The sequence below is a fragment of the Lithobates pipiens genome, unplaced genomic scaffold (genome assembly GCF_037356315.1).
Source record: "Lithobates pipiens isolate NorthernLeopardFrog02 unplaced genomic scaffold, aLitPip1_a1.2 Scaffold_22, whole genome shotgun sequence".
Lineage (NCBI taxonomy): Eukaryota > Metazoa > Chordata > Amphibia > Anura > Ranidae > Lithobates > Lithobates pipiens.
The window spans coordinates 154555192-154575875 of NW_027507784.1; the positions used below are offsets into that span (position 1 = coordinate 154555192).

Genomic DNA, 20684 nt, shown 5'->3' on the forward strand with positions numbered 1-20684 from the left:
CACAAGGTCCAATATTCCATCCTGCCTTACGAAGTCTGAATTTGATTGTTTGGCTGCTGAGACCCACATTCTAAAAGACTGTGGGCTCTCGGAATCAGTCCTTTGCACTCTGGTTAATGCAAGGAAGCCGGCCTCCAGGCTCCTTTATTACAGAATCTGGAAAGCATATGTTTCCTGGTGTGAACCCTGGGGGTGGCATCCAAGAAAGTATACCATTAGCAGGATCCTTGCCTTTGTTCAGTTAGGCATAGAAATGAACTTGGATTTGAGCACTATCAAGGTCCAAATCTCGGCCTGGTCAGTCTTCTTTCAAAAGCCACTTACCTCACATTCCCTGGCCCGGGACTTTGTTCAGGGAGCGCTGTGCTTAAATCCGCAAGTCAAACCTCCTGTGGTGCCCATGGGATCTGAATTTGGTTTTGTCTGCTTTGCAGGAACAACCTTTTGAACCATTGCACCATGCTTTTTTAATTCTTTTAACAAAGAAGTTGGTCTTTCTGGTAGCCATATCCTTTGCTAGGAGGGTATTGGATTTAGCAGCTCTTTCTTGTAAAGAGCCATGCTTGATTATTCATAAAGACAGGGTGGTGTTGCGTCCTCACTCGACCTTTTTACCTAAGGTGGTTTCAGGATTCCATCAGAATTGGGATGTGGTCCTACCGTCCTTTTTTCCAGATCCGCAGTCCGCAGAAGAAGAGTTATTGCACTCTCTAGATGATGTTAGAGCAGTCGGTATCTATCTGCAGGTAAATGCTCAGATACGAAAGACTGATTATCTCTCCTGCCAGAAGGCCCCAAGAAGAACCATGCAGCGTCAAAATCCACTATTTCTAGATGGATTTGACAAGCTATTTTTCAGGCGAATGGTGCAAAGGAGAAGGCTCCTGCCTTTCAGGTTAAAGTGCATTCAACTAGGGCTGTTGTTAGTGCTTCTTGGGCAGTGCATCACCAGTAGGGATGAGCTTTGAGTCGAACTCCTGTTCGACTCGAACATGGCCTGTTCGGCGAACAGTGAACAATTTGGGGTGTTCGCGGCAAATTCGAACACCCTGTACAAGTCTATGGGAGAAAACTAAAGTGCTCATTTTAAAGGCTAATATGCAAGTTATTGTCCTAAAAAGTGTTTGGGGACCTGGGTTGTGCCCCAGGGGACATGTATCAATGCAAGAAAGAGTTTTAAAAACGGCCGTTTTTTTCTGAAGCAATGATTTTAATAATCCTTAAAGTGAAACAATAAAAGTGTAATATTCCTTTACATTTTGTACCTGGGGGGGTGTCTATAGTATGCCTGTGAAGGGGTGCATGTTTCCCGTGCTTAGAACTGTCCCTGCACAAAGTGTCATTTCTGCAGGAAAAAAAGTAATTTAAAAGCACTAGCGGCTATAATGAATTGTCGGCTCCCAGTAATACAGAGAGCAGTCATTGATTTAAAAAAAAAAAAAAAAAAAAAAGATGGGGTTCCCACAAATTCAATTATCAGACCCTTCAGGTCTGGTATGTATTTTAAGGGGAACTCTTTTTAATAAAAAAAAAAAATGGCGTGGAGTTCCCCCTAAAAATCCATACCAGACCCTTTATCCGAGCACGCAACCTGGCAGGCCGCAGGAAAAGAAGGGGGACGAGAGAGCGCGCACCCCCCACCACGAAACGTACTGCTGGACTGGAGGGGAGAGATCACCCATCGCTGGATCAGATCAGCCATCACTGGACCCTGGAGAGATGATCATCTATCACTGGATAGAAAGAGTGGATTACCACCACTGGAATTTTTTAATTTGTTTTTTATTTTTAATAATGGACTTTTTCAAAAGTGTGTTTGTCTTTTTTAACATTCTTTTACACTTTCTTTGTGAAATGGTAGGGGTACTTTTGTACCCCCTTACCATTTCAAACGGGGGGGGCGGGATCTGGGGGTCCCCTTGTTAAAGGGGGCTTCCAGATTCTGATAAGCCCCCTGCCCACAGACCCACACAACCACCGGCCACAGTTGGGGATGATGCCCTTGTCCTCATCAACATGGGGACAAGGTGCTTTGAGGGGTCACAGACCCCCAAAGCATCCTCCCAATATTGAGGGCATGTGGCCTTGTACAGTTCAGGAGGGGGGGCGCGCTCTCGTCCCCCCTCTTTTCCTGCGGCCTGCCAGGTTGCGTGCTTGGATAAAGGGTCTGGTATGGATATTTAGGGGGGAACCCCCACTTTTTTTTATTTGACGTGGGGTTCCCCTTAATATCCATACCAGACCTGAAGGGCCTGCTAATTGAATTTGGGGGAACCCCACGCTTTTTTTTTTTTTAATCATTATCAATGACTTTCAATGACTGTTCTCTGTATTACGGGAAGACGACAATTCATTATAGCTGCGAGTGATTTTAAATTACTTTTTTTATCCTGCAGAAATGACACTTTGTGCAGGGACAGTTCTAAGCACAGGAAACATGCGCCCCTTTACAGGCATACTATAGACACCCCCCAGGTATGACATTTAAAGGAATATTACACTTTTATTGTTTAACTTTAAGCATTATTAAAGTGGAAGTAAACCCACTTTTTTAACTTTTACCTACAGGAAAGCCTATAATAAGGCTTACCTGTAGGTAAAAAAAAATATCTCCTAAACCTGTACGGTTTAGGAGATATTCCCCTCGGTATGCGCCGCTGACTGCAGCGGCGCATGCGCACAAGGGGGTTCTCTCCGCGAAAATCCGGCAGCGCTCGTCCGGCCGGATTTAAATCTCCCGCGCGCATGCGCGGGAGTGACGATATCGCGGCTCCGGCCACTCACAGCGCCGGAGCCGCGATACCCGGAAGAGACGCCGAGGGAGCATGTCGGCTTCCTCGGCGTGGATCGGGCGAGATGTCGGGGCCTCGTTCTAAGGTAAGTATTTCATAATGAGCTAGTATGCGGTGCATACTAGCTCATTATGCCTTTTGCTTTGCAGGTTTTTAAAAAAAAAATAAAAAAAATGCGGGTTTACTACCGCTTTAAAATCAGTGCTCCCGAAAAAACAACCGTTTTTAAAACCTTTTTTTGCATTGATACATGTCCCCTGGGGCAGGACCAAGGTCCCCAAACACTTTTTAGGACAATATCTTGCATATTAGCCTTTAAAATTAGCACTTTAGATTTTGAACGTTCGAGTCCCATAGACTTTAATAGGGTTCTAAAGTTCACACAAAGTTTTAGGTCTGTTCGCAGGTTCTGGTGCGAACCGAACCGGGGGGGTGTTCGGCTCATCCTTAATCACCAGGCTTCCATGGCACAGAACTGCAAAGCTACAACTTGGTCTTCGGTCCATACATTCACTAGATTTTATCAGGAGGATGCATCCTGCAATATAGTTTCTCTAGTCTGTTTGCGGTCTGTTTCCTGATCTGTATCTCCCTCCCCTCAATTTGGGCATTGTTATGGTGACATCCCACTAAGTAATTATCAAAGTCTCTGCCCTGTGATGTATGAACAATAAAATAGGATTTTTTTAATACAGCTTACCTGTAAAATCCTTTTCTCGAGAGTACATCAGGGGACACAGACTCCCGCCCCTCTGGCCAGGTTCACACTGCTGCGAACGGGAGATCCGGACGTAATTCGCACCGCACTGCAGTGCAAATCACGTCGGATCTCCGTAGTGATGCGAGTTCAGCCATACAGATAGTATGGCTGAACTCGCATCGCTCCCGCAGCAAACTCGCACGGGACCCTTTTTTTGGTCCGCAACAGAATCGGATCGCATGAGCGTTCACACCATGCGATCCGATTCCTGTGCGAGTCGGCAGATCGCACTGCGATATGCGATCGGATCTGGGGGTGTCATTAACATATCATTGACACTCCCAGCCGTTCGCATAGGGCAGTGTGAACTGCCGGCGGGAGTCGTGCGATGCGGGAAAACGCCGCGAATTTGCGGCGTTCCCGCATCGCAGCGGTGTGAACCCAGCCTCTACGGGTTTTTACGTGGATACTTATTGCTTTGCTACAAAATTGAGGTGCTTCCCATATGGGAGGGGTTATATAGGGGAGGAACTCTCCTTAATTGGGGTTAACCAGTGTCCAATCACCTGAAGGTGACTATCTAACCCACTAAGTAATTAAGGCTCTGTGTCCCGTGATGTACTCTCAACAAAAGGATTTTACAGGTAAGCTGTATTGAAAAATCCTATTCTTGTTCACTCTGTCTATATTTCTTTGCTACCTGATGTAGTAACTCAAAATCTAATGAAACCCTTGTTTGTGCTGATGTGATTTCTAATGCGAGTTGGATCACATTGAATCGTAGGACAAGTGTGTTAACATCAATTTCTATGGAGCCCCTTCACTTACATGCAGTGGGACTGCAATCAGACTTTGAATAGGGTCCTGTGTGAGTTTGGTGCAATGCAGTGCGATTTATGTGGTCTATGGACTTCAATAGACACACATCAAAATCTCATCTGTAAGCTTTTTTCATCCATTTTACAATGCTATTTGTGCTGGTTGTTAGGAGCCAGGCCCAGCTGGCGTCGTAACAACCAGAGACTCATCCCTGCTGTTAGCAGCAGGAATTAGTCATTGGTTGTTAAGGAACCGGAACCAGCCATCTTCCTAACAATGAGTCATTCCTTCTCAGAATGCAAACGAGACCTGGGATTGGGGGGAAAAAAGTGTGATGCATACCAGGCCCTTTCGGCATGGTATGAATTTTTTTTGGCATGGGGACCCCTGACAAAAAAGGAAAATTTAAAAGGTTGCACTGTCTCATAAACAAAGAAAAAACTCCTATAAACAAATATAGCGAACAAAGTGTATCAACTAGTGATAGAGTTGAATAAACAAGTGTCCATGTGTATCAAAAATGATTCCACCAACTGGATGTGCTATCCACCGTTCCCAGTGATAATAAAGTATAACAATCCAAATGAAAATTAAATTGGCCTCTTACCAACTTCCAATGATCTCCATATATTATAAGAGATCAGAAAATGCCTGATGCCTGGCTACATCTTCTGTGTCTCCCGACCTCCAAGAGGGATGGCTGGATCTGACCGCTCCAGGCTGAGTCACTCTGGACTCTGGCTCCACACTGAAAGTGTACTCCACAGCGTCCTAGCACAGCTTGCCTCACTTAGGATGATCACTGTGCTTCACTCAGGTGTGTGTACAAGATAAGGGAACACGGAAAGAGAGCTCATCGCATAGTATGTAAAAACAGCGGTTTATTTAAGCTAAAATATACACTTACAACAGAGAGATCAATGACTGCACTTAACGCTTGCAGAATGACAGCGCTGCTCCCCAACTGGTTCTTGGCAAGGCGCATGTGTGGTGAAATTTTTCCTTGGCAATGGAGTCTGTTTTTGCAGCAAGATTATACGGATTAGTTCACCTTTACCAAAACTGACAATAAATTAAGGGAAAGCTAGATAAAAAGCAAAACTGCAATTTGACAAAGTTAAATAATGCCCTTGGTATAGTTGTAGGCTATTTCCATATTTCTCAAAGCCTGGCTGGAAAACTCCCAGAAATGACATCGCCTCCTGCCCTTGTCGCTTGGACATTGCTAAGACAATCCAAGCTGTTACTGCTATATAATGGCCTACACCTACAATGCCTTGAAAAAATATTCGTACCCCTTGAAATTTTCCACGTTTTGTCATGTTACAACCAAAAATGTAAATGTATTTTATTGGTATTTTGTGTGATAGACCAACACAAAGTGGCACGAAATGACACAGGCCTTCTCGTCCATATCGGTACCTGTATTCACAAATGCGCTTCTGGAAGAATGAGCCTTCCCAGAGGAGTTGAAGCTGTTATAGATGCAAAGGGTGGGCCAACTCAATATTGAACCTTACGGACTAAGACTGTGATGCCATTAAAATTCATGTAAAGTCAGGTGTCCTGATACTTTTGACAATATAATGTATATCACTTTCCCCTGCATGGAAACATTTTGTGTTTTTTGTGTCTTTGAAGCAGTGCTTTTTGTTCCCAACAGAACACAGCTTGTGAGATAATATTTAAATTTTTTCTTCACAGGAAAATTTTAAATGACCTTTCTTCAGATGCACCTGGGGTACCAAGAATTGAAGAAGAAAAATCTGAAGAGGAGAATTCCGCTCCTGCCATCACAACAGTTACAGTACCAACACCCATCTACCAAACCAGCAGTGGCCAGTATAGTATGTAGTGTACAGATTTCTTACCGTCCAGTTTTGATTTATTTTATTTTTTTAAAGCATGCAGTGCAACTATCCAAACATTTTATGCCTTAGAACACCCTAAGGTGAATTTCATAGAAGCATGAATTCTAGCGATTTTATTTCTAATAGAAGATTTCCTTTACATGTGTGCTAATTTACTAAAGTGCGCAAATGCCTCCACATCAGCAAAGCAACATGTTGTGCTCCTTTGCTGATGATATTTATACTAATTTTGCTTAGTTTGGGATCTTCTACCATCTTTATTGGCTGAAATGCATACACTAGAATTAGGGCCGGTTCACACAGCGAGGCGCGGCGAGGCGTCTCCGACTTGCCTCGCCGCGACCTGCGGGGACCTCAGCGGCGACTTGCAGAGGACTTCTGTATAGAAGTCAATGCAAGTCGCCCCCGAAGTCGCCCAGAAGTAGTACAGGAACCTTTTTTCTGAGTCGGAGCGACTCGAGTCGCTCCTCTCAGAACGGTTCCATTGTACAGAACGGGGGCGACTTGCGGGAGCGAGGCGAGTCGTGTCGCCTCGCATCGCCTCGCTGTGTGAACCGGCCCTTAAGTAATCCTGGCACCTGGTAAATGCCGGGATTGTATACATACACAGCTCAGTGTACACTATAAAGAAATGTTCAAAGAAGAAAATAAGGCCTTGTGTGAAGGCCATGTACACCAGCATGGGTGTTTGAGATGCACAGGTGTTCCATGAGTGTATACACGGCCTTTCCGCCTGGCAGTGGCCTGTGATAGTGCGATTTATTGCAGAGTATTCTAGCTGCTAGCATGTACAATCTACATTCAGCCAGCCCATACATAGTTTCAATCTTAGCCAATCCTTCCTGAACTTGCAAAGATTCAAACCATCTATGGCCGACCTAAGTATGTCATAATGTGCTAGTATGTGGTTCATACTAGCACATTATGGCATAAACTTCCAGGGGACCCACATTTTTTTTTTCTTTGGTCAGTTTACTACTGATTCAGAGATAACGGATTTGTGCAAGTAATAACTTGGGTGGAATGTGGTCATATCTGACTATAATAAATATAAAAATTCATGTATGTAATATGTGGGGCTCATTTTCTAAAGAGAAGATATATAACCGAAAAGGCTAAAATCATCTGGACCAGAGCTAATTTCCCAATAGGAGTGCAATTCACAGCAACATAACATTCTAACGGCTAAGATTCTTGAGTGTTGTGAAGCAAAATTTGCTACTGAATATTTATATGCTAAATCTTCTTTTCTATGGATTCTTTTAAGTTTGGTTTCCTATGTTGCTTTTTATCATATGCAGCTGAGACATTAGCAATATAAGTACTTTTGATAGACCAGGGAGACTCCTTTTTGTTTGTTTGTTTTTGTTATGCAAGATTGAATATTTTAGTTTTTAAAGCCTTTGATGCAGTAAAATTTAATTTAATGGAGGCCACAGCAAATTTAGTAAGAAACTGCTCAGAGTGCATTAACATTCATTACGGTTTTTGCATATAGATGGAGGCAGTAGGTTGAAAGAAGAATATGGATATTGTAGGGAGAGATGAAATATAAAGGCCATCAATGACAGTGTGCTTTCCCTATACGATGTCTAGTTTCTATACTGTTTTTAACTTTGGATTTCTTTTTGTCTCCCAGTTGCCATTACTCAGGGAGGAGCAATACAGCTAGCGAACAACGGTACAGATGGAGTCCAGAGTCTTCAGACATTAACAATGGCAAATACAGCAGCAACTCAGCCTGGAACTACAATATTACAGTATGCACAGACAACAGATGGACAGCAGATACTTGTTCCTAGCAACCAAGTTGTTGTTCAAGGTGAGCTTAATTGCCTTGATTTGCATATAAGTCTATTATCACAATCTTGTAACACTGGGTGCATGATAAAATGGCTAAACCGAAGTTAGCTTAATTAATAACGGCATGTCTGACCACTCATTGGATACAAAAATATAGTCAGTATAATTTTTATATGCAAGTTTTGCAATCAAATTGGGGTTACACCTACATTATATTTGTGGGCGGCACATTGGTGTAGTGGTTAGCACTCTCGCCTAGCAGTAAAGGGCCACTGGTTCGAATCCCAACCACGACACTACCTGCCTGGAGTTGGCATGTTCTCCCTGTACCTGCGAGGGTTTCCTCCGGGTACCCTGGTTTCCCCCCCCCACACTCCAAAGACATGCAGGTAGGCTAATTGGCTTCTGTCCAAAATTGGCCCTAGTATATGAATGGGGACCTTGGATTGTGGGCTCCTTGAGGGTAGTGACCAATGTGAGTGTGCAGTGTACAGGGATAGGGACAATTGTAGCCACTCACTCAGGTTGAACTGGATGGACAGGTGTCTTTATTCAACCTTGTATGTTCTCATTCATATATCATAATTAAAAAAAAATCCTAGTTACATTTTACATGCTTTAAAAAAGAAAAAAACTGAAGGTTTGCGCGGTTATGCAGAGGATGCTGAGGAGTGAATGGTAACTAGTTAATCCTGCGCTGGCAGATCGTATTAGTTGCAAGCTAGATTTGAACACTGTCTGTTGTAACAAAGCCTTAAAGATCTAGAACAGGGGTCTCCAAACATTCTAAACAAAGGGCCGATTTATTGTCCTTCAGACTCTGAGTCAGCAGGAGTGGACATTTTCCTGGCACCAGTGGTATTAAACATCTGATATTAGGGGGCGGAATAGAGGCCCCATTGCTGGTATCATGGGGAGGAATGGTACCCCATTAGTAGTGTCAGTGGGAGAAATGGTGCTCTGTCAGTGTCAGATGGCAGAATAGGGTCTCGTATCAGGAGGGATAGTGGCCCGAGGGCCGGATAAAGGCAAGCAAAGGGCCCCAGTTTGGATTCCACTGATCTAGAACACGGACTTTGACAATGTATAATAACAAGTGAAAACCCCAGTGTGTCCCCCTTCTAACAGTGAGGACAGATTTAGTTTACTTCCCATTTTAAATTGGAAGCTTGCAGTCTGCCTAAGGCCTGATTCAAACAAAATATCTGTGTTGTGAATGGGAACAAATTAACAAAGCTAGTGTGATTTTTCTGAAATTTGACTGCAAAAGTTGAATATACATTATAGTGACTGTCTGACACATGGATTTCTCAGCAGGTAAGATATTTATGCTTTGCTTTAAAATGCTCTTTACGAAAAAACGTTTAATATTTACCAGTCCAGTGGACATTGGCTCCTATTGTCGCGCATACAGAGCTACAGTGGCTGAAGAATCTACAGCATCCGACACACTTTTGGATATTTCAGGTGCTTGATCTCCACTGTGCGCTATGATTCAACCTACAGACCACTACAGTACTATTGTGAACTATAGTGACTTATGACTTGAGGTTGAATCTCTGCTCACAGTAAAGGGGCGGGCGTGCAGCACACTGAAAGCGTGTTGCTACCAAACTGCTAATGATTATAAACTTTCTTTTGTGTTTTTTTTAATATCTTAATCGTACAGGGCACAGAACATGTTTTTATAGACCCTAGGTTATATGCAAGGTACCTTGGGATGATTGCTCACTGGCAAAAGAATTTGCCCAGGCCGTCCCTAGAGTATACACACCAAGATTTATTTATTTTTTTCCCACTAGTGTCCTTTAGATATGGGATTTCTTCTCTTCTGGAGAAGTATTTTTCTTTTTAAACCATTCAGTTTTTTTCTCTGAAGCTTCCTTTTGAGATCTGAAAACATTTTGCCCTGGGCCATATAGCAGTTTCCAGATCGGTTATGTAATGGTTGTGCGTACTGAGCACACAAATAGCTGTGTATGCGCATCAGCCATTTTGTTCACGTCACAAATTTTCTATGCCATTAACCACTGGATCACTTTTACATGCAGTGAAGGGGGGGGGGGGCTTCCCGGTGCCTTCTGGGCCCACCCACCAGGAGCTCAAGCTGGCGGTACCACCGGCTTACCATAAAGATGACCAATGACTGGAAGTTCCCAGGTCATCTCTATGGTCTAATGCCGCGTACACACGAGCGGACTGTATGGCGTACTTAGTTCCTCATACAATCCGACGGACAGTCCGTCGTACTTTCGACTGAACGGACTTGACCACACACGGATGCACAAACAGTCCGTCGAAAGCTTGCGCGATGACGTGTACAGCACGTACGACGGGACTAGAAATAGGAAGTCCAAGACACAGCAAAGCTCCCTTCCGCCGTGTAAATCCTTTCTGGGCATGCGCCATTCTTAGTCCGTCGAACTAGCATACTGACGAGCGGATTGTCCGCTGAAACCAAAGTACGACTGACAGAATTTCGAAAAATCCGAAATTCTTAGTACGCCGGACTGCACGCTGAAAAAGTCAGCTGAAGCCCACACACGAGCGGATTGTCCGCTGAAATGTGTTTCGACGGACTAAGTACGCCATACAGTCCGCTCGTGTGTACGCGGCATAAGAAACCGGAAGCAATGGGTATTTTATAACTTGGAGTTTCACCCAGATGTAGAAAAGCCTTTACTGCCTTGTGAAAGCATCTGATCAAACAGATCTTGGTATGGGCAGAGGAGAGATTTTTGGGTCTATTGTCTCTGTACAGAGAATCTGTCACTGCCCATGCTATTACAAGGGATGTTGTTCATCCCTTCTGATAGCAATAAAAGTGATACATTTCAGGAGACAGTGTAAATAAAATATATAAAAAAAAATTGTCTCTAAGACAGGGGTATCAAACTCAATTTCAATGTGGGCAGCATTAGCATTATGGTTGCCCTTAACCACTTCAATACTCGGCCATAGTAAAATTACATCCTTGCCTTTTAGGGGGGATATCTGAATTATGTCCCCCTTCCGCCGCCATCCGGTGCTTCTCCGGGCTCTCCCGTGCCATCGGGGGCCCGGAGAAAGAATCGCCGGCCGCCGAATGACGAGCATAGAGATTTCCGGTGACCAGATGGTCACCGGTCATCTCTATGACCGTTGGACGCCCGAGCGCGCCATTAGGACGTCACGCCTGGGTACCCGTAAATAAACAAAGCCGAGTCTTATTGACCCCACATCTCTCCATAAAGAGGACCTGTCACATAGATTCCTATTTCATGGGATGTTTACATTCCTTATAATAGGAATAAAAGTGATCAAAAAAAAAATATGTCAAAATTAAAAAAATGAAGAAAATTTAAAACTCCCCTGTCCCCTATAGTTCGCGCTCAGAAGCGAACGCACATGTAAGTCCCGCCCTTATATGTAAATGCCGCTTAAACCACACATGTGAGGTATCACTGTGTGCGTGTGCAATTCTAGCACTAGACCTTCTCTGTAACTCTAAACTGGTAACCTGAAAAAGAAAAAAAAATTTAAAGCGTCGCCTATGGAGTTTTTTAAGTCAGGGGTTGACAAATTTGCTTGGAATCTAGGAGCCAGCTTAAAAAGTTAGGAGCCAGGTCCGTGACGGCGATCCGGACCTGTCCCTGGCCTGACATGGAGACGAGTGAGGGGAAGATAGCAGCGCCGTCGCCGCCCCCCCCCCCCCCCCCCCCGTCTCCAAGTCATTGCCCATAGCTCTTAGAGGGAATTTTTTTTTTTTTTTTCTCAAATGACAATTTTTTTTTCAATTGAATTTTAGTGTAAATATGAGATCCGAGGTCTCTCTGACCCCAGATCTCATATTTAAGAGGACCTGTCATGCTTTTTCTATTACAAGGGATTTTTACATTCCTTGTAATAAGAATAAAAGTGACAACATTTTTTTTAAAAGAACAGTGGAAAAAAAAAAAGTTAAAATAAGCAGAAAAAATAATAATTTTTAAACGCGCCCTGTCCTGCCCGCATATAAAATCGGTGTTCGGACCACACATAGGAGGTAGCGCCGTGATCGGTAGAGCGAGAGCAATAATTCTAGCCCCAGACCTCCTCTGTAACTCAAAACGTGCAACCTGTAGAATTTTTTTAAACGTCGCCTATGGAGATCTTAAAGGGTAAAAGTTTGTCGCCATTCCATGAGCGGGTGCAATTTTGAAGCGTGACATGTTGGGTATCAATTTACTCGGCGTAACATTATCTTTCACAATATAAAAAATAATTGGGCTAACTTTACTGTTGTCTTATTTTTTTTATTAACTAAATTATTTTTCCCAACAAAAGTGCGCTTGTAAGTCCGCTGCACAAATACGGTGTGACAGACAGTATTGCAACAACCACCATTTTATTCTCTAGGGTGTTAGAATAAAAAATATATATAATGTTTAGGGGGTTCTAAATAAAGGGAAGAAGAGGCAGGTAATATAAAACAGTCATTAGCATTGCTGGTTTGTCATACCAACGGCGACCACAAGAGGCCGCCAGATTCCATAAGGAATCATAGGACCGCAGAAGGCCTCAAAGCCGCGGCCTAAATTTTCGGCCGCCGGCGGAACGGCCCGACGCGATCACGCTGGGGGGGTCCACAGAGACAGGATACCCCCAGCTGTGCTGCCCCAGGCGCGAGGTCGCTATTTCTAGTCGCCAATGTGGCCTGGCGCCCGGGTTTTGTCGAGCCCTGTTTTAAGTAATGAAGTTTGGCGCCATTCCATGATCGTGCACAATTTTAAAGCGTGACATGTTGGGTATCTATTTACTCGGCTTAACATCATCATTCATTATATAACAAAATTGGGCTAACTTTACTGCTTTGATGTTTTTTTTAATTCATGAAACCGGTTTTTCCCCAAAAAAGCGTTTGAAAAATTATTGCGCAAGTACCGTGTGAGGTAAAAAGTTGCAATGACTGCCATTTTATTCCCTAGGGTGTCTGCTAAAAAAAAAAAAAAAAACATATATAATGTTTAGGGGTTCTGAGTAATTTTCTAGCAAAAGATGATTTTTACATGAAGGAGAGAAGTGCCAGAATAGGCCCGGTATTAAAGTGGTCAAAGGGCCGGCTGTATCTGTAAGACTATATAAGTGTATCTTCTCTTTATCATATTAAATAATTGCCTCTGTATTTGATTATTACTGGTTTTAGTCATATTTAAGACTTAAGCTGTAAAGGAGGGAGATTGTATATGAACAGATTGTTCTGCCACCAATGTTCATTTAAAAGTCTACCCCATCCTTTTATAGGAGAGTAATGTAACAAATTGTACATCCATAGAGACCAGAGGTTTTTAAATGTAAATTCTTTAATTGTACAATTAAACAATTTACTTTTTATAAACATTTTTTGTATAAAGTTTTTTTTTTTTGTCTGCAACAAAGTCCCACAGGAGATGCTTCATTGTGTATAATTTAAGGGACGGAGCAAGCCCGAACTCATGAACTTTTCATTCAACATCTTGGCTTTAAGCTGTAAAGGGCAGGTGCAGACCGGCTTGGAGCCCACTCCTCTAGCAGATGATGCAAGTCTGAAAAGGAGTGTCGCACACCACTGGTATTATCTACAAGAAACTTTTTATGCTGGGAAGCAGTAAGTTCAAGGTGCAGAGGAGGGCTGGTGTCAACTGCCGGAGTCTGCTGAATGCGGAGGCGGTGAGGAGGGGTTGCTTCTGCTTCATAGGTGAAGGATCTGTAGGAGGAACTCTGTCCCCCTCTCTTCTGACTACTGCTGGGGGGTGGGGGCAGAGACAAGCCTCTGCTTAGCTGCATGCAGTATCTGACAGAGGAGTTCTGTTCTCTCTGCTGCTGACTGCTGAGAAAAGGTGGGGCAAAGAGGTGTGAGGGTCACAAACTGGCCTGGCGGGCCAGATTCGGTGCACGGGCCTTTTGTTTGAAACCTGCTCTAAGAGGTCTGCAAAAAAAAAATATATATAATGCTTGGGGGGGGGGGGGGGGGAGGAGTTAATTTTCTAGCAAAAAAAAATGATTTTTATGTCTAGGAGGGATGTCCGAATTGATCTAGATGGCAGGCAGTTAAACAAGCTGCTTGCAGGCTTCAACTCTACTTGTTGAAAGTCTGCTAGTAGCTTGTTTTAAAGTGACACTCACATTTTTCTGTGTATAATTTTCAAAAAATGTACCTTACCCGTGCTGTAGCTAAATTACGTTTTTTGCCTAGTGTAGGAGAAGGACCTGGCTCCCTGAGGGGACCATTGGTCCTGGGATTCTTTTCATTTTTTTTTCTACAATTTTTGATCCTGTGATCTACTATCAACAGCTGGCTGGGTAACAGGCTGGATGGTATAGATCCTTGTAGTCTCCCCAGCCTAGCCGTAGAGTGTGACCCTAGCTACGCACTGGATCGGCCACGACATGCCCCTTCTGCTCCAGGAGCGGCCGGTGAGCTTTGCACTGGCTGTTAGGTTCCATCTTTGTTTTTCTTCCCCTTTTTACTGTGCTGTGAGGTGCCCGAGTAAATTTACCTCAGGAGAGGCCGCTGCCATTTTCCTGTAGTCTTATCCAGTGTATGGCTGTTAGCCATTTTCTAGAAGGTTCGGCGGCCATTTTCTTGTAGCCTCAGCGCATTTTTACCTCTCTCTAGTGCTTGTTCTGTGTATCTCAGAACAGAGCGGTTTTCACTCTATGCAGTTTGTGACTGAAACAGGGCAGATCGGTCAGCGGCAGCGCATGCATTTGGTCAGGGTGGGGAGTCCTGTGGCGGGGCCCCTCAGTCTGTGAGCAGCTAGGAGGGTGGCATTTGTGTACCTTGCCTTAAGTCCCTAAGTTGTGGCAGGCGAGTGAGGGTCAGCATGGCGTCAGAAGCTGGCGCTTCTTCCCCAGACATCCCTGCTATTGCATCCAGCTCACCTGCAAAAAATGCAGTGCATATGGCCCGCTTATGTTGCCAGGTTGGAAGAGGTGTGTGGACGCAAGGGGGTTAAAAACTGCCCCCCCCCCCCGTCTTCTAGGGAGAGCTCTGATACAGAGCTCTGGCGACCCCTGTTCTAACGTGTCAGAGGATGTGGACCAGGACCGTTCGGACAGTGGGAATGACTCTCCGGGTTAGCGCAGTAAAAACCGCTAGTAGGAGCACTTATCTCTGCAGTGTGGGATATCTTGAAAATACAGGATGCAGCAGGAACCTCTGCTGAGGTGGCGATCCCTTTTGGGTCCAGCAAACCGCCCTGCGCGCCTAAGGTGTTTCCGTATTTGACTTATTTTGATAAGTTCATCTACAAGGAATGGAAAAGTCCGCAGCGGGCCTTTTCAGTCCCAAGAAGAATGGCGGTGCGTTACCGCTTTGAGGAGAGCGTCCTGGAAAAAATGGACGTTTCCTCTGGTCGTTGATCCCCTGGTATCCAGGTTAAATAAAGTATTTACAATTCCAGTAGAAGGGACTCCTGCCTTCAAGGATCCTGCTGACAGAAGGGCCGAAGCAGGGGCCCGGTCCATGTTTACGGTAGTGGGGTCAGCGTTACAACCTGTGCTGGCCACGGCCTTGGTGTCACAGATGCTTACTGAATGGGCAGAGCTGTTGAATTGGAGAAGCAACAGTCTTTCACCCCCCCGGTCTGTGTAGAGCTGGAAGACCAGTTGGTGCATGGCCTTAAGTATATTGTGATTTGGCCCTGGGTACGGTCCCCCTGCTCTCTAGAGCATCGGTATCAGCAGTGGTGCTGCGGTGCCTGATTTGGCTGAAATGCTGGTCTGCGAACCAGGCATCTAAAAAAAAGATTTGCCCTTTCAAGGTGAGAGGCTTTTGGGAGCTTCGCTGGATGACCTTATTAAAAATGTTACCAGTGGGAAGAGCACATTGCTCCCACAGTCCAGGAAGGGTAGGGAGCCACACCGTAGGCAAGGGCCCTCTTTTCAGCTCAGAAACTGCTTTTTCGCACGCCCGGGTCGGCAGGCAAGCGCTCCCAGTCCGACAAGGCGCCTGCTGAAGTACAAAAATGTCCCTGGTTTCACAAGCCAAACAAGTCTGCTAACAAAAATGTTACCACATGAAGGTTTGCCCCCGCCCAATTCTCGGATGGTGGGGGGGGGGGGTGTCCGACGAGTGGGTTTGCGAACTGGATTCATCGGGATACAAGATTTCTTTCTTGTCCACCAAACAGATTTTTTCCCTCCAACCAACCTCTACATCCAGCTCATCGGGAAGCCCCATTCGTGACAGTAGGGACCTGCTACTGCGTGGGGTGATAGTACCTGTACCGATGCTGGAAAGGTTTCAGGGGTTCTACTCCAATCTGCAGTCCCCAAAAAGGAATGGGTACATCCAGTCCTGGACTTGAAGGCCCTCAACAGCTTTGTGAAAGTGCAAAGGTTTCCGGATGGAATCAGTTCGCTCCGTGGTCGCTGCACTCCATCAGTGTGACTTCCTAGCGTCCCAGGATATCCAGGACACGTATTTACATGTACCCATATGCCTCAGGCATCAGAGGTTTCTGCGATTTTGCAGTCGGAGAAGAGCACTATCAGTTTGTGGCTCTCCCTTTTGGTCTGGCGTCAGCACCCCGAATCTTTACCAAAGTGTTGGCTCCAATTCTGGCACTGTTAAGGCAACGTGGGATCGCAATCGTGGGTTACCTAGACAACCTCCTTCTGAGAGCAGCTTCTGCCTCAGAATTAAGGGAGGATATAGCGATCACTCTCTGGGAGTTTGGTTGAGTGCTGAACCTAAAGCAGTTGGTGTTAGTGCCAACTCAACGCCTAGAGTACTTGGGCTTGTTTTCTCCCTTCAGACAAGCTACAGACTCTTCAAGCTGTGGTGAAGTTGTTGATGAACCGCAGGGGGTCGTCGCTGTGCTTCTGCATGTGCGTTCTGGGCCTCATGGTAGCCACTTTCGAGGCGGTACTGCACACTCAATTTCACACTCGAGTCTTGCAGAAGGAGATTTTGTCAAAATGGAACAAATCTCCATTATCCCTGGATTGTCAAATTTGGGTGAGCCAGTTGGTCAGGGATTCCCTTCTCTGGTGGCTGAGGTCTCCGGCCCTCCGGTCCGGGAAATCATTCGTTCCTCTCAATTGGACGGTGATCATAACAGACGCCAGCCTGACCGTTTGAGGGGGAGTGCTGGGAGAATAGTTGGCCCAGGGCCTTTGGTCACTGGAAGAATCCCAACTGCCGATCAATGTGTTCGAGCTTCAGACTTTTCCTCTCCACATGGTCAATGAGGCTACAAGGGTGTCCGATCAGGATCCAGTCCGACAACACCACTGCGGTGGCCTACGTCAACCATCAAGGAGCTCAGCTGCAGCACGGGAGGTCGCTCACATCCTCCAGTGGGCAGAGCGACGCGTGCCGGCCATATATATCCTGGGCTTGGAAAACTGGCAGGCGGACTACCTAAGTCGTCAGATGCTGTACCCAGGGGAATGGTCGCTGCATCTTTGCCTAAGGTGGGGCACACCAGATGTGGACCTCTTGGCCTCTCGGCTCAATCGGAAGGTGCAGAAGTTTGTGTCCAGGACAAGTGACCCCTGTCTGACGCATCCGCGGCTCCATGGGGGCATTTTCGGCTGAGGCCGAGGGGATTCCAGTAATTCTGATTGCCCCAGATTGGCCTCGTTGACCTAGTGCGACTGGTGGTGGATGTTCCTTGGCACTACTGCTGTGAGAAGACCTTCTAGCGCAAGGTCCGATACTTCATCCAGCTTTACTGTCGCTGGTTTTAACGGCATGACTGTTGAAAATCAGGTGCTAAAGGACCAAGATCTGTCAGACTGGTAATTTCCACTATGCTGAGGGCATGGAAGTAGTCTTCTCTGAAGATTTACCATCATACATGGAAGGCTTACATTTCCACGTGTGAGGAGATGGGATGGTGTCCGTACTTATTCAGTTTCCAAGATCCTGTTTTTGCAGCGAGGAGTGAATCATAAACTTGCCTTAAGCGCCATCAAGGGACAGATATCAGCCTTGGCTGTCTTTTTTCCAACGCCCCTTGGCGACTCACTCATATTGGGGAGTACCTTTTGTACAAGAACATTAGGGAGATTCTCTTATTAACACTCTCTCAGAAAGTAGTTTTTCTAGTGGCTATTACATCTGCCAGTGGAGTTTGAGCTGGCAGCCTTTTCATGCAAGTCTCCCTACCTGGTCATCCATAAGGATAAGGCGGTGCTACGTCCGTAGCCCTCTTTCCTTCCAAAGGTGGTTTTGGTATTCCATCTAAATTAGGACATTGTGTTACCTTCCTTATGTCCTAAGCTGACACACCCAAAAGAGGTTGCCTTACATTCCCTGGACGCGGTCTGGGCTTTACGGGTGTATCTATCTGCTACGACTTCCTTCCGGAAGTCGGTCTCTGTTTGTCTTGGTGGCTGGTCCAAAAAAAGGTCTGGCGGTCTCATCGTCCACCATTTCTCAGTGAATCAGACAGATCGTGGTTCAAGCCTATGCCTTAAAGGGACAGGTGTGCCCCCTTTTCCTTTCACGGCTCATTCCACCAGAGCAATTGGGACCTCCTGGGCTTTCCGACATCAAGCGTCTGTCTCCCAGGTGTGTAAGGCGGCGACTTGGCCGTCCGTTCACACTTTCACTAAATTCTACAAAGTTGACGTAAGCGCATCTTCAGATGCTTGCTTTGCCCACAAGTTTTTGCAGGCGGCTGTGTAAGGTTGCAATTACACTTTCTTTAAGTTACTAGTTTGGTTACGCACCTTTTGATGCACAAGTTGGCCACTGGTTTTGATGGCCGTTTAAGAAGAACTTCTCTGTTGAGGTGTTCCCTTTGTTGTGGGGGAAGTTTTGCCGTTTCCACCCCTCGTTTTTTGACACTGCTTGGGGACGTCCCTAAGATCAAGAATTAAAGGAGCTGTGTCCATCAATGAATGAAAGAGAAAATGGGATTTTTGTACTCGCCGTAAAATCCTTTACTCTGAAGTTCATTGACGGACACAGCACCCACCCCTCCTATGTACTGCTTTTTGATGAACTGAGCTGTAGGAAACTGGGTGAGGGGTTATAGCCAGAGGGACTGTCCTCTGGGCGGTGTGCAGTCTTGACGTTTTTACGTGTTCTGCCTAGTCCTCTCCTGAAGTGGTGTGGATAACCCTAAGGTCAAGAATTAAAGGGGCTGTGTCTGTCGAACTTCATAGAAAAGGATTTTATAGTGAGTACAAAAATCCAATTTTTTTTTTCCCCTCGTGCTGGCGCGATATTGAAAATAAAAAATTTTTTTTTTACTCTTTTGGTATAATATCCCAAAAAAGAATTTCTTCATCAGGCTGATTTGTATTCTACATATTTTTGGTAAAAGCTTAATTGGTTTGCGCAACAGTTATAGCGTCTACAAAATAGGGGATAGATTTATGGCCTTTATTTACTTTTAGCGGGACTGCGACATTGTGGCGGGCAGATTGGACACTTGACACTTTTTTGGGACCGGTGACATTTCTACAGCGATCATTGATAAAAATAGCCACTGATTTACTGTATAAATGTCACTGGCAGGGAAGGGATTAACAGTAGGGGGCAATCAAAGGGCTAAATGTTCCCTAGGGAGTTGTTTCTAATTGGGGGCAGTGAAGTGACTGGAGAAGGAGACAGATCGCTGTTCCTAAATGGGGATCTGTCTGCTGGCAGAACATCGCGGCCGCTGTCCATGCACATCGGCTCCGGCTTCGCGCTGTGGACCCCCTAGTGATCTTAAAGCGGCCGATGTACAATGATGGCAATTCGCCCAGGAGAGCCAACCTGCCGCAGTACAACTGTGGCAGCTGGCTCTTAAAGAAAACAAGGTTTGTGTTACTGTAAAATCACATAGTTGCCTGTGTAGCAAAAGAGAATTGCTGAATGTCTAGGTTAAAACTGTTGCTAATCAGACATTTACCAATTCTATCACTCTATAATATGACATTTTAAAATATATTATACCTAGAGATAAGATGGTCAAGAACCCATAAAAAAAAGGCTAAAAACACACACACACACACACACACACACACACACACACACACACACACACACACACACACACACACACACACACACACACACACACACACACACACACACACACACACACACACACACGTGTTTGTCATGTGCACTAATGCTCGTAGTTTAGGCAACAAGCTTTGTGAGCTGACAACTTGGACCATGTTACAGAGACGTGGTTCAAGGATTCAAATGACTAGGAAATAACTATACCGGGTTAGGTTGTATAGTATACAGAAACGGAGTAGGGAAGGGGGAGGTGGATTTGCCATATATGTCAAAAATAGCACAACACTAACATTAATTCAAAAAACGAATGAAATACTTGAAACCCTCTGGATCTGCCTTCCAACCAGAGAGGAACCTTCCCTTAGAATTGGTGTAGTATACAGACCCCCAGGACAGACTGAAGATTGTGATAACTTGGTAATGGAAGAGATCTCAAATGACAGTGAAGGGAGAGGTTTTGATTATGGGTGACTTCAACATGTCTGACATTAACTGGAATTCTCAAACTGCTATTTCAAGGAGGAGCAGGGATCTAATGGAAGCGGTGAATGGGACAGTAAAAAGTCAAACCCGAGGTAGTACCGACAAATGGGGATCTACTGTCTGATGTTGAGGGGGGAGAGAATTTGTGTTCTAGTGATCACCAATGTATTTGGTTTGATATTAAATCAAGAACTGAAAAATCATATACAAAAACAAAAGTTTTAGATTTTAAAAGGACACATTTT

At 45.1% G+C, this 20684-nt stretch overlaps 1 protein-coding gene across 2 annotated transcripts in view; it reads left to right on the forward strand.

Moving 5' to 3' along the window:
- CREB1 (cAMP responsive element binding protein 1) overlaps positions 1–20684 on the forward strand; it is a 117779-nt gene that overhangs the window by 92640 nt on the left and 4455 nt on the right. For both annotated transcript variants that reach the window (XM_077448495.1, XM_077448496.1), the window contains 2 exons: positions 6016–6158; positions 7822–8004. In XM_077448495.1, coding sequence (XP_077304621.1) covers positions 6016–6158; positions 7822–8004 — 326 coding nt within the window. The remainder of the gene's footprint in view (positions 1–6015; positions 6159–7821; positions 8005–20684) is intronic.